The sequence below is a fragment of the Zosterops lateralis genome, assembly GCF_965231275.1.
Source record: "Zosterops lateralis genome assembly, chromosome: W".
Lineage (NCBI taxonomy): Eukaryota > Metazoa > Chordata > Aves > Passeriformes > Zosteropidae > Zosterops > Zosterops lateralis.
In genome coordinates this window covers 17,112,536-17,124,605 of record NC_139801.1, presented here as the reverse complement: position 1 = coordinate 17,124,605, position 12,070 = coordinate 17,112,536, and the positions used below count along the sequence as shown (strand labels likewise).

Here is a 12,070-nt window from a genome sequence, read left to right as displayed (position 1 = left end):
GCCACTGACACCACATGGAGCAAATGGATTGCTCTCATCACATAGTGCACCCGTATTGGAAACCCAAATCGCCCTGGGATTCTGGAAGTTATAACAAACTGGCCAGAAGGTGAGAATTTTGGATTATCGTCTGAAGAAGAAGAAAAGCAAGTAACGCGTGCCGAGGAAGCCCCACCATATAATGAGCTACCGGAGACTGAAAGACGATACGCTCTCTTCACTGATGGCTCCTGCCGAATTGTAGGTGCTAACCGGAAATGGAAAGCTGCAGTTTGGAGCCCCACACGACAAGTTGCACAGGCTACTGAGGGACAAGGTGGGTCGAGTCAGGTTGCAGAGCTTAAAGCTGTCCAGCTGGCTTTGGATATTGCTGAACGAGAGGAATGGCCGAGGCTCTATCTCTATACTGACTCATGGATGGTAGCTAATGCTCTGTGGGGATGGCTGAATCGCTGGAAAAAGGCCAACTGGCAGCGCAGAGGAAAGCGCATCTGGGCCGCTGACATTTGGCAGGACATCGCTGCCCGAGTAGAGAGACTGACCGTGAAGGTTCGACACGTGGACGTACCCAAGAGCCGGGCTAATGAGGAGCATCGCAACAACGAGCAGGTGGACAAGGCTGCCAAGGTGAAAGTATCACAGGTGGATCTGGACTGGCAGCACAAGGGAGAACTGTTCTTAGCTCGTTGGGCCCATGATGCTTCTGGTCATCAAGGAAGAGATGCGACATACCGATGGGCCCGTGACCGAGGGGTGGACCTTACTATGGATAGCATCTCACAGGTCATCCACAACTGTGAGACCTGCGCTGCAATCAAACAGGCCGAGCGAGTGAAGCCTCTGTGGTATGGTGGACGATGGCTGAAGTACAGGTATGGGGAAGCCTGGCAAATCGACTACATCACCCTTCCCCAAACCCGCCAAGGAAAGCGCTACGTGCTGACCATGGTAGAAGCCACCACTGGATGGCTGGAAACCTACCCTGTGCCTCATGCCACTGCCCAGAACACCATCCCGGGCCTGGAAAAACAAGTCCTGTGGAGACACGGCACCCCTGAGAGAATTGAGTCGGACAACGGGACCCATTTCAAAAACAGCCTTATAAACACCTGGGCCAGAGAACATGGTATTGAATGGATATATCACATTCCTTATCACGCACCAGCTACTGGAAAAGTTGAACGGTGCAATGGACTACTAAAGACTGCCCTGAAGGCACTTGGCAGGGGGACCTTCAAGAATTGGAAAATGAACTTAGCCAAAGCTACTTGGATGGTCAACACCCGAGGGTCTATTAATCGAGGTGGTCCTGCCCAGTCTGAACCCTTGCACACAGTGGATAAAGTCCCTGCAGTAGATATGAAAGGCATTTTAGGGAAGACTGTTTGGATTAATCCCACCTCAGGAAAAGGCAGACCCATGCATGGGATTGTCTTTGCTCATGGACCTGGTCACACTTGGTGGGTAATGCAGAAAGATAGGGAAACCCATTGTGTACCACAGGGAGACTTAATTTTAACTGAGAACAGTGTGTAACATTTTATTCTCTATGTGTATGCATATCTTTGTAAGAATGTATTGATTTGGATATGATGTAGATGGTAATAGAATAAGGGGTGGATTATGTCCTGGGTTGCAGTACACAAAGTATTTATTCTATCACCATCTTCATGAACTGTTGAAACCAGGTGGGCTAGTGTTTTCCCAAGCCCCTGCCCTTGGGGTATCTTCTGCTAATGGCCCATTAACGCCTGGCCCATGAGTCACAGGTAACTCCCTCCAGGGGTTATCTCTGTTTAATGGGCCATCAAGGACACACTTCACAACTCATCATCCCATTGTGAGATGCTCTGCCCAGGGGGAGGAGCCAAGCATTCTCACCTGGATATAAGCTGGTATGTGGGAAAGTGCAAGCAGCCCTTACCTACTGGATTCCCAGAGGACCAGAGCTCCTAGCCCTTTCTACAGGATCACTGCTTCAGGAAGAGCACCTCACCTGGACTGCTTCCACCATCCCGCTCAGGTTGTATTCTGACTCTGTCAGTGGTCCTTTGTGTTATTGCATTTATTTTATTTTATTTTTACCTTTTTTCTTATTAAATGATATTTCTGACTTGGAGCCTCTGACTCGTTTTGCTTTCAAACCACAACAAGATGTCTGACTGGTGAAACTCCTGAAAGAAGCAATGGGAATACAGCTGTAAATGGGCAATTAGTGGGAAGCAACACTCATTTATGATTTTTTAATAATTTCAATGAAATGTTACAAGTCATTTTACTGAAACCTGCTTATTTGTCTTGTACTGACCTCACCAGAAACACTCATCTTGCTAAATTGACCAGCAAGCTACATTTATTGGAGTCATTTAAAAGGGGAAATATCAAGTGACTTATAAAATGCAGAAGCTGGAGCAGAGGATTCACATTTGTAGAATCGCATCTTTCTGCCACTGGTTAAAGCCAGCCACTTTAATGGCAGCAGGTCGTGAGTCACAAGCCTGTAGGAAACAGAGAAAATCTGTCCAAAGTCTGGAATATTTGTGGGGTCAGGAGGGACAACAGCAGGGCTCAGCCACCACAGAGCTTCTGGAGAAAGAAGGTTGAGGAGCTGCCCTCCAAGGGTCTCCAGACAGCAGGACTTTTTCCACCAAGTGAAAGGAACTCACCCGTAGGATGGAGAATCTTTGTCCACCCTGTTTTTCTGAGAGAAGTCTGTCAGTTTTGCCATGCAGTGAATTTTATCAATTGATGAAGCCATTTTCCTTGGAGAATAAACCCTTCTCCCCACACTGGGGACGTACCCAGGAGATGGGCTGTGTTTTGATGACACAAGAGCATGTTTGGCTTTGCTCTTTCCTCCTCCCTCAGCTTTCCTAGTTCTCCCTTCTCCTCCTGACTCATAAATAATTGAGCTGTACAGAACAGCCAGAATCTACCCAGACCTTCTTACAAAAGAAGGTATTCTCCACTGGAAAAACTGGTGTAATTGCATTTCCAGTTTATTATTTGATCTCTTTGTTGTTTATAGTGTAAATGAGGAAGACTGGGATTTGGGACCTGACTCCCCAAAACCTCTGTTAAAAAGGAAATCAGGTTATTTTGCTTGGCTGCTATAAATACTTCATGAAAATGTCTACTCTGTCAAAGAGAATGTGAATTTGCTGAGTGTTGAAAGGAGCTGAAGAAATGCACAATAAAGATTCACAACTCAGCCCAGGTTTCATTCAGGAGAGGCTTTCTCATGATTTTTTTCAGTTGATGGGATCCTTCACAGACATGAGAATATTTGTATCTTCCTTTGACTAAAAATCTGCTTTAAAGCACAGCTTGATGGTCTTATTCAGAAATGACATTCAAAGCTGGCAATTAAGGAATCAGGGTTTTGGCCAAGGTATCACATCCCCACTGCTGAAATATTCAGTTCTCAGTGCTGGCAGTGGGTTTGTCTCACTTGGTGAGGAGCAAACTCTGGATTTGAGCTCTGCAGGTCACCTCAAGTGCCTTGTGACAGGGCCACGTCGAGCTTCTCCATGTCCTCCTCATTGAATCCAAAATTAAATAGCCCAGAAATCACAGAATCCCAGGATTTTTGCATTATTTTCCACCCTATTGGTTGTAGGGATATGTATGGTGCATTAGCCAAATGGTCCATGGCATTTTAAGTTGTATTCCAGTTATTTTGGTTGGACAGGGCTTGGAGCAGCCTGGGATAGTGGAAGGTGTCCCTGCCCATGGCAGGGGGGTGGGATGGGAATGAGATGAGCTTCAAGGTCCTCCTTCCAATCCAAACCACTCTGGGATTCTGGGATTCTCTCTTGGGTATTTCCAAGTGGTTATTTTTCAGTAGCCAAGCCCAGCGAGTCCTGCACATATAACACAACACTTGCATATTCTAATTAAATCCTGAATTCTATTTGTTTATTGAATGCTTGTCCATAGCTACATCTGATTTAAACTTGCCTACCATTTTTCCCTAAAAAACATGATTTATTTGAGTAGATCCTGCAATCCATTTCTCAGGGCAGTGCCTCTCCCTGCAGTCGTTTGGGCTGTTCTGTGTCTTGCTGTGCTTCCATCCTTTTTGAAGGAAAATGAAATCTCCCACATGGATTAGCATAATTTCTTGTGTGAGTGACTGTGCTAAAGCCATTGACTAATGCAGTTTGCAAACCAGAATATTTCTCAGGGTGATGAGTTCCTTCTGGGCAGATATGCAAATGCAGTCTTCCTTTTATTCAAATATCTGAGGAATTATATGTGGGGAATTAGTTTGTGATTGTTCCTGAATCAGTATAAAAAGTACTTGGACACTGCCTGCATATTAAGAGTAGTTATTTATAACACTTAATAACTCAACTTGGCAAAGGTCACAAGGGATAAATGGTGCTTCTGGATTCAGACAAACATAATTCATTAACAATTAACATCTGTCTGGTAGTAGAAAAACACAAAGGAGCTACTTGGCCTTCACTAATTTTGCTAAGATCAACATCCTTTAGGGTTTTGGGATATTTTATCTATTTTTTTATGCTGAGCTGGTGCCAGGGTGACCCAGTTAAAGTTAGATAAAACCTGCCGACAGGGAAGTGTTGTCTAGGTGTCCCTGTCCCTGTCCAGTTCATGAAGTGAAATGCAAGAATATCAAAATATTTTCCATAATCAGCACACTCTACCCTTGGCCACGTGGACCCTGCAGCAAGAGTGATTCAAGGGAAATTCTGTAAGAAAAACCCATCTCCTCTCACTTCATCCAGCCCAGGAGCAACTGGTGCCCATGGAAGACTTCCCTGGGCAGCAGAACTCCTCCTTTCCTCTGTCACCCACTTCCCCATGCCTGGAAGTTTTCATCTGACCAGCAAGAAAAAGCAGATTTCTTGTTGAATTAACAACATCCCATTAAAATTTGGCTGGAGATGTCTCCGACTTTGGTGGCAGCACATCCCTTTGGGCATCTCTCTTGTAGGTCAGACATCTTGAGGTACCACTGAAGAAACAGAATTTATTACTACAGAGGAGAAGAGATAAAAGGGAGAGAAAGATAATAATTACAGGCTGAGCAGAGGAGAAAGAAATGTTATTAGTGGCTCCAACGACCTGTCTGCCCAGGGCATTGGAAGTCCACCAAAATAAACAATTGATCTGGGAGATGTGAGTAAATAGATAATGCAAAATTTATGTTCTTTCAGTTTCTTTGTATTTAACGAATGCAGTGACTCCACAAACAGGTTGTGTTGGACATGGTGTCCAGCAGAACACATCAGCTGAGCTGCTCTGACAAAAACCAGGTCACAAAGGGTGACCTGCTCAAAACTGCAAAGACACTTCTCCATGCACCACCAGGACATGTGGTCCTGTGAAACTTGACATTTTAGCAGAAAGTTCTGCAGTTGCTTGGAAGGTGAATTGTGCTTTCCTGCTGAAATGGAGAGGGATCAGTATGGCAGAGCACTGAGTTATGGAGCCTCAATCCTGCTGGGACAATGCGTGGTCACAGGAGTGATGATCACCCATGGAGGGAAGTAAATTTGTGTGAGGGCACAACACAGAGGAGCCTCAGCTTAGGTTTGCTCCATGACTCCATCCATGGGAAGTTTAGTCCAGTCCCACAATTAGGCTTCTAATCTTTGTATTTAATCTACAAAATGAAAGATGTCCCTAGCCATGGCTTGGAACGGGATGATTTTGAGGACCCTTCCAACCCAAACCATTGTGTGATTCTATGAAAATAATGAAAACCCCGAATCCCTGGTCATCAGGCTTAAGCAAAAAATTCCAAGTCTTTTTTAGAGCAGATTTCCCTGAGGATTTTTTAATATTTCTCCTCAGTTGTGGCAAAATTCCACTGGCAACCACCAGCTCCATTCTGAGCCAGCCCATCCTCCAATGAAGGGGAGCCCAGCATCCCACCCCGGTCACCATGACAATGGGATCGCACAGGACAGTGAGCGAGAAACCCTTCAGAAACCTCTGGAGCTCAAGAGGAATCTGAATAATTACCACCCCAGCCTCCTTGTGTCTCCAGGGACAACTGTGAAGGACCACGGTGATACAGGCTCTGATGTCACCTGGTGAAGCAACCATTGGAATTGGGTGGCTCGTGGCACCATCTGGTGTCATAGAGAGAATAACAATGAGCCAGGAAAGACTGGCTCTGCAGGAGGACCTGGAATGCTAATGAATGTTAGCAGCTCCTGAAGAGCCCATACTTTGCATGGTAATGACGGGCCCAAGGCAGCGAGAGGTGAGTGGGCAACAGAAAGTAATAATTGTGGTGTTGGAGGGAAAACAAATCGATCGGCTCCTGGGAAATGCACCTCATCTGCATGGCAGGGTTTCATCTTTGTATGGGAAATGGCCAAAGGTGGGATGAGAGGGAAACATGGAAGTACAGGTGATCTGTCATCTGCAAGGATCAGTTCTGGGTATTTGGCTGTTGGTATTTGAAATGGTTTTTCCTTGGAAGATGGTACAAAGCCACACTATTTCCCCTGGCAGCTCCAGGTATTCTCACCTCACACCTTCTCCAGTCATTCCATAGAATCCCAGGATAGTTTGGGTTGGAAGGGACCTTAGAGATACCTATTCCACCCCTTGCCATGGACAGGGACACCTTCCACTATCTCAGGTTGCTCCTGAGGCATAGATTTGAGAAATCACAACTGATCCTTTATAGTAGATTAAAGAGCATATACGGTATATTAGAATATATTCCAAGTAGTATTCTAGAATATATGAGATGGCATTTAGTAACACTGTGTCTATTACCCTTTCGCATACATTTAAACATTACAAGTATGAAACCTTCAGCACAATCAGAAGATGAACTAGAAGAACTAGCCTAAACAACAGAATAACAGCGTTAAGGGCACAGATAAAGAGAAGAACACGGACTCTAAGATGATATGTTCTCTTGAAACTGTGCCAAGAGGGCCAAAGCACACATGAGAGAGATAAAGGTGAAGAGGTGAATGAAAGAAGACCACCACCACGGCCTGGAGACCACCACCACTAAGGACTGAGCATGCCCAGAAAGGCGTGGAGTAATTACCATACCAAGCGAAGATGGGCGGAATCAGAAAATGAATATGTATGAAAAGGGTCTGTGGGATGTCATGCATATGTAAGACCTCAAAAAATAAGAAAGGGGGCAAATCCCCTGGGAGGTATGCATGTCTTTGGTGAAATTATTCCCCACGCATCTCGACATCAATAAATACATACTGCTCTAACAACTAATAATAGTTGTGGGGGTTTTTTTTCCGCGATGTTTCAGCTCCAAGCCACATCCAACCTGGCCTTAGACTCTTCCAGGGATGGGGCAGCTACAGCTTCTCTGGGAAATCCATTCCAAGCCCTCCCCACCTTCACAGGGAGGAATTTTCTCCTAATATCTGATCTAAACCTGCTCTCCTTCAGCCTAAAATTATTTTTAGATCACATCTGCCCAGCTGCATGAGGAACAACTCACTGGGCATTGTGAGTGGCACACAGGAATCTTCTCCACTGCTATGTTTTTTAAATTTAATTCAAGTCTCAGATTTTAAGAGCAGAAAATTTTAATTGGAACAATGGTCACGAGCACAGGGTCTTTCTGCAGTGGTTTTGAGCATCAATAACAATTAATTTCTAAAGCTTGTTATGTGGGTTATTTGTGTAATGAGCTCAGGCAGTGTTTGGAGTCATTGCAGCTATTTCAGGTGAGGGTAGGTGGATTTCAGGTGAGTGATGATCTGTGCAGAAAAGCAGACTCTCCCCAACCTCAGTGAGGGGTCTGAGCCCTCAGCCCTCACCCAGGGGCTGCTGTATCACCACTGCACAGAGGATTTTAGGAAACATCACAGCTTGGCTTCCTGCAAGGAGAAAACAGCAAAGAGCAGGAAAATCAGGGGAGGAGCCACTTCTAGGGGAATCCCAAACATGAGCAAAGGGCATTTTGGCCATGAGAGGGGACTTCTTGCCCAGCCTACCCTGAAGAATTTCAGCTGCTCCTCCAGGACCAGCAGCATCTGCGTTTTTTTAAGCAAGCTAAAAAGTGCAGGCTGCTCTCTGCCCACTTCATAATGCTCAGCTGGGAAATCCCAAGGATGTGGAGCAGAAGTAATTTGATATAAAATGACAAAGTGGCATTAATATATATCATAGACTTTCTGTTGAATCAATACATGTCAGGAAGCATTTTGCTGCCCCCAGCTATCAGCAAAGAAAGTTCTCCATGGCATTCCCCTAAGTTTAGTGTTTTCTCCTGCACACTCTGCACCTGTGAAGGAGCCCATGCCTGGGACAGGGAGATCAGGGAAGGAGCAGTTTGTTACAGAGCCACCTCAGAGGAAGGCAATAATCCCCTAATATGATTTACCCTAATCAAATTTACCCTTCCTAACCATCGTATAAAGTATTTACACAGCTTTTTTCCCCCCCAGAAAGTCAAGATAAAAGTTTCCAAGTATTTGGGTGAATCAGCTGGTATGTTAAAATCCAGGATTTTAAATCCACATTATGAGGATATTTTCTGAGCAGGCACCCAGGAAAGCACAGCCATCGGTGCCCAAGTCCCCTCTCCTTGGTAGATTTCCACCCTGATTAACAAATGGATTTCCTTAAAATAGCCTCATCCTTCCCCAGAGCTCCTCTCCATGCTGTGGTTTTCCATCCAGTCCCTCAGAGAAGCAGGGCAGGGCAGGGGCAGGTAAAGAGCCTCTTGCACACCTGTGACACACTCGGGAACACTGACAAACCCCCACTCTGAGTATCCACCACTCTGCTGACACTGATCTGGGGCAGAAATCTCTTTAATGACTGCTCCAAGCCCCAAAGCACAGCTCAAACCATGTGGGCACAGCTGGAATAAGGTGACAAAACATCCAAGCAGGCAAGCTGCTGCACAGCTCTCCAAAAATCCCCTCTCCCTGCTCCTGAACAACTCCCCTGGAGCAGACCTGCCCTTTTCTCTGCTCATTATCTCCACAGGGATTTCCCACCAGCAGCAACTCCCAGGATACAGCTCATTACAGCAGATAAAAACTCACCACAGCCATATCAATGCCACAGTAAATAATACCAGAAATAAACTTTTTTTTTTCTTTTTTTTTTTTTTTAAGCAGGAGGCACTACCTCAAACATAACCTCAGCTCCTGTGAGCAAAGGTCCTTCATCAAGCGAGGATAGGATGCCCAGAGCTAGAGTACAAATGACCTGCCTGCTAATTAAAAGCTAATTATGTCCTGCAAGAAATTGCTACCAAGTGTTCTGAGTAAATAAAAGGAGAGGCTAGGCTAGTCCTAGTATTTCTCCCAGACTTGGGAAGGGGAGCTCTTAAAAGGCCCTCTGGAAGTTCTTTGCCTTCAATTTTATGCAAATCATAATTATTTCATGAAAGTTTTCTTGTTTGTGCCTTGAGTGCAGTGTTGTCTCCTGGCTGACTCTGCAGGCAAATGTCCTCTTCTGTTTTGCTCTGGCTTTCTTTTATTTGAATAAATCTAACTTGCGTGTTTCTGTCGTCCTGAAAAACAAACCAAGGAATCTGCAAAAAGCTTTTGGGAATGCTTAATGCTTATGCCTGGTTACCTGACAGGGGGATGAGGTTGGGAAAGGAAAGCCCCTGGAACCCCACCCCACCTGGGGTGATAAAAACACCTCTGTGTTCCAGGTGTGGTTAAAATTCCAATTCCAGCTCTAAATGAACCGAAAGGATCCTTCTCCATAGGATGCAAACCTCTAAATCCTCTGAGCAGTCACAGCCCCCAAAACCTGGGCAGGGAAACTGTTTTTAGGGGCAACCAAAGGATGGAAGAAGCAGTGAATACCTCTCAAGTGATGAAATAGACCCCAAATTAGTCTTGTCTGGCAGAGATGATCTGGGGTCATCACATACCCCTGGCAGCTCCTGTTTCCAGTGCCACATCCAGGCTGCCACCTGCAGATCCCATCACTGGAAAATTAACTATTTCTGGCCAAACAGCCAGAATTTGGCTGTTGCAGGCACTCAGTTGTGGATGTGGGATTGTGTCTTCATTTTCCTGTTTGGATACTGTGGAAGTGGGACAGGTCTGAGCTATTCTGGGGTAAAAGGATGCAAATTTTCTCAACTCAATTCCTGTGCTCTCCTTTACTCCCCTGTGATGAAAGTCCATTGCATTCCTTTTATTTCCTCCTCAGCACAAATAACTTTTTATGGTGAGTGCAGAATTTTCTCTTTATAAAAGGTGTGTGTCAACCCAGCTATAAAAAGTTTGTAGGATTTGATGTTCCTGAAAATATGCAGCAATGGGAAAGTGAGGACCAGGAAAAAGCTCCCCAATGTTCATATCTCAGGTGGCAGAGTTGAGTTTAGCTGGGAGGGAAACCTTGGATGAACTCAGTGGAGACAGAGGAGGAGGAGGGGTGGGAGAGACCTCCTGGGTGCCATTCAGGATCCTTCCCTGTGTATTTTGCTGCCCATATCCCATTTAAATGCCAAAGCAGTCTCCAGAACCACATGCCAAGTCAAGGAGGACACATTTATCTGTCCCAGCCCACCTGGAAATGTGACCTGGGATGACACAAAATCCTGAGGCACTGCAAACTTACCTTGGGCAGTGTTTTACATCCAGTAGGGATTGCTCATTTAAATGCTTTGTCTCTGCTCCCATGATGTGCACAGCAATATCCTATTATTGTGTTCATTTATCAATATTACATTATTGTGTTCATTTATCTGTGACATTTCAGAAAAGCTCTTGTAGACATCTCTGAGCAGTGTTCACAATGATGATAGTTTAGTTTTCTCCTTTTCAAAGTGAATTGTTCCACACCTCATAGAGCTGAGAAGGCTCATTTTAGGAGAAATCTCATCTTCTCTATCACTCAGTGTAGATTCATACTTTTCTTCAATCTCAAATCACCCTCTGACTGTGGCAGCCTGGGCAGGGAGGAATCAGACCTATGGACACTCTCAGGATTCTCTTCCAGGTTTGGGATCATTTTATTTCCCTGTTTGAAAGGCCATGGTGAGATCCCAATGCCCACAGCAGCCAGGACCAGGTTTAATTGTTAATGTGATACAGGCCCCTCCTTCTCACCCCTAAAAGTAATTCTTGTTGAGACTTCAAATGGATAATTGACTGGAGCTAGCAAAGCTCCTCTGATGCAAAACAAGCTGCAGGATTTAAATCAATATAATACAATTCCCCATTTTTATCTCAACAAGGTGAGCCCCAAAGGAGAGGTGAGGTAGCCGTGGAGTGGATAGAAAAGGTGTTTCCTTGCCAAACCTTCCTGCCTTACCCAGTGGATAAATTCTGATTGTAATAAAGCTGGTGGGGGAAAATTGATTTCCTTAATCACACAGTTTTACTCCCTCAATATGTTTGTGTTGCCTTGGTCTAGACAAGGGTTGGATAAAGAGGTTTGTGTTGGTCACTGGAGTTCCATTTCCAGGCATTTCTCCTGTCCCTGTGCTGTTACAGGAGGTTGTATTGAACTCTGTTTTGGTGAATGGAGGATTTATGAAGGAAGGAATTGCTCCCTGTGAGGGTGGGTCTCGGGTTTAATCTGTTTTTTTTTCACCCGAGATTCCAAGGCTGGTGGTTCGTGTGGGCTCGAGGGAGTGATTTTCCCTCTCGACCTCTGAAGGATTTAGGGTCTGCTGTCTGACTCTGTGTCTCTGTGTTCTGTGCTCAGCTCGGTGCTCGGTGTTCGGTGCGAGAATGATGAGGAGTCTCGAGGTCTTGGTTTTCTGGTTTCTCACGTTGTTTATTAGTTCTTATCTTACAATTCTGTGTGCCCGGCCAAGATGTTCACAGCAGCCTGGACACGAGGTGACTCCCCCATTGTGATGGGAGGTCGCTACCTCTTATACAGATAACTACATACCCATTATTTACAATTCTATGCCAATGTCTATCACCTATACTAACAGGGTAATTTCTACTCTGATCCAATCCACTGAAACTACTTTGTGCCCACGTCACTACAGAAGATGGATGCCAAGGGAGAAGAAGAAGAAGAACCCAGGGCACCGCCCTAAAAATCTCCATCTTGTCCCTTTGCATCTACATTCTAAAAACCCCAAACTACAAAATCTTCTGCACAG

The 12,070-nt window shown here is 45.2% G+C and overlaps 1 protein-coding gene across 1 annotated transcript in view; it reads left to right on the top strand.

Annotated features, from left to right (window-relative positions):
• LOC310922234 (bromodomain and WD repeat-containing protein 3-like) overlaps nt 1–11,457 on the top strand; it is a gene marked incomplete at both ends in the record, with an annotated part of 94,275 nt that extends 82,818 nt beyond the window's left edge. Inside the window, 2 exons of the mRNA XM_083882693.1 lie at nt 10,364–10,380; nt 11,445–11,457. Coding sequence (XP_083738819.1) covers nt 10,364–10,380; nt 11,445–11,457 — 30 coding nt within the window. The remainder of the gene's footprint in view (nt 1–10,363; nt 10,381–11,444) is intronic.
• Between the last annotated feature and the right edge of the window lie 613 nt (nt 11,458–12,070).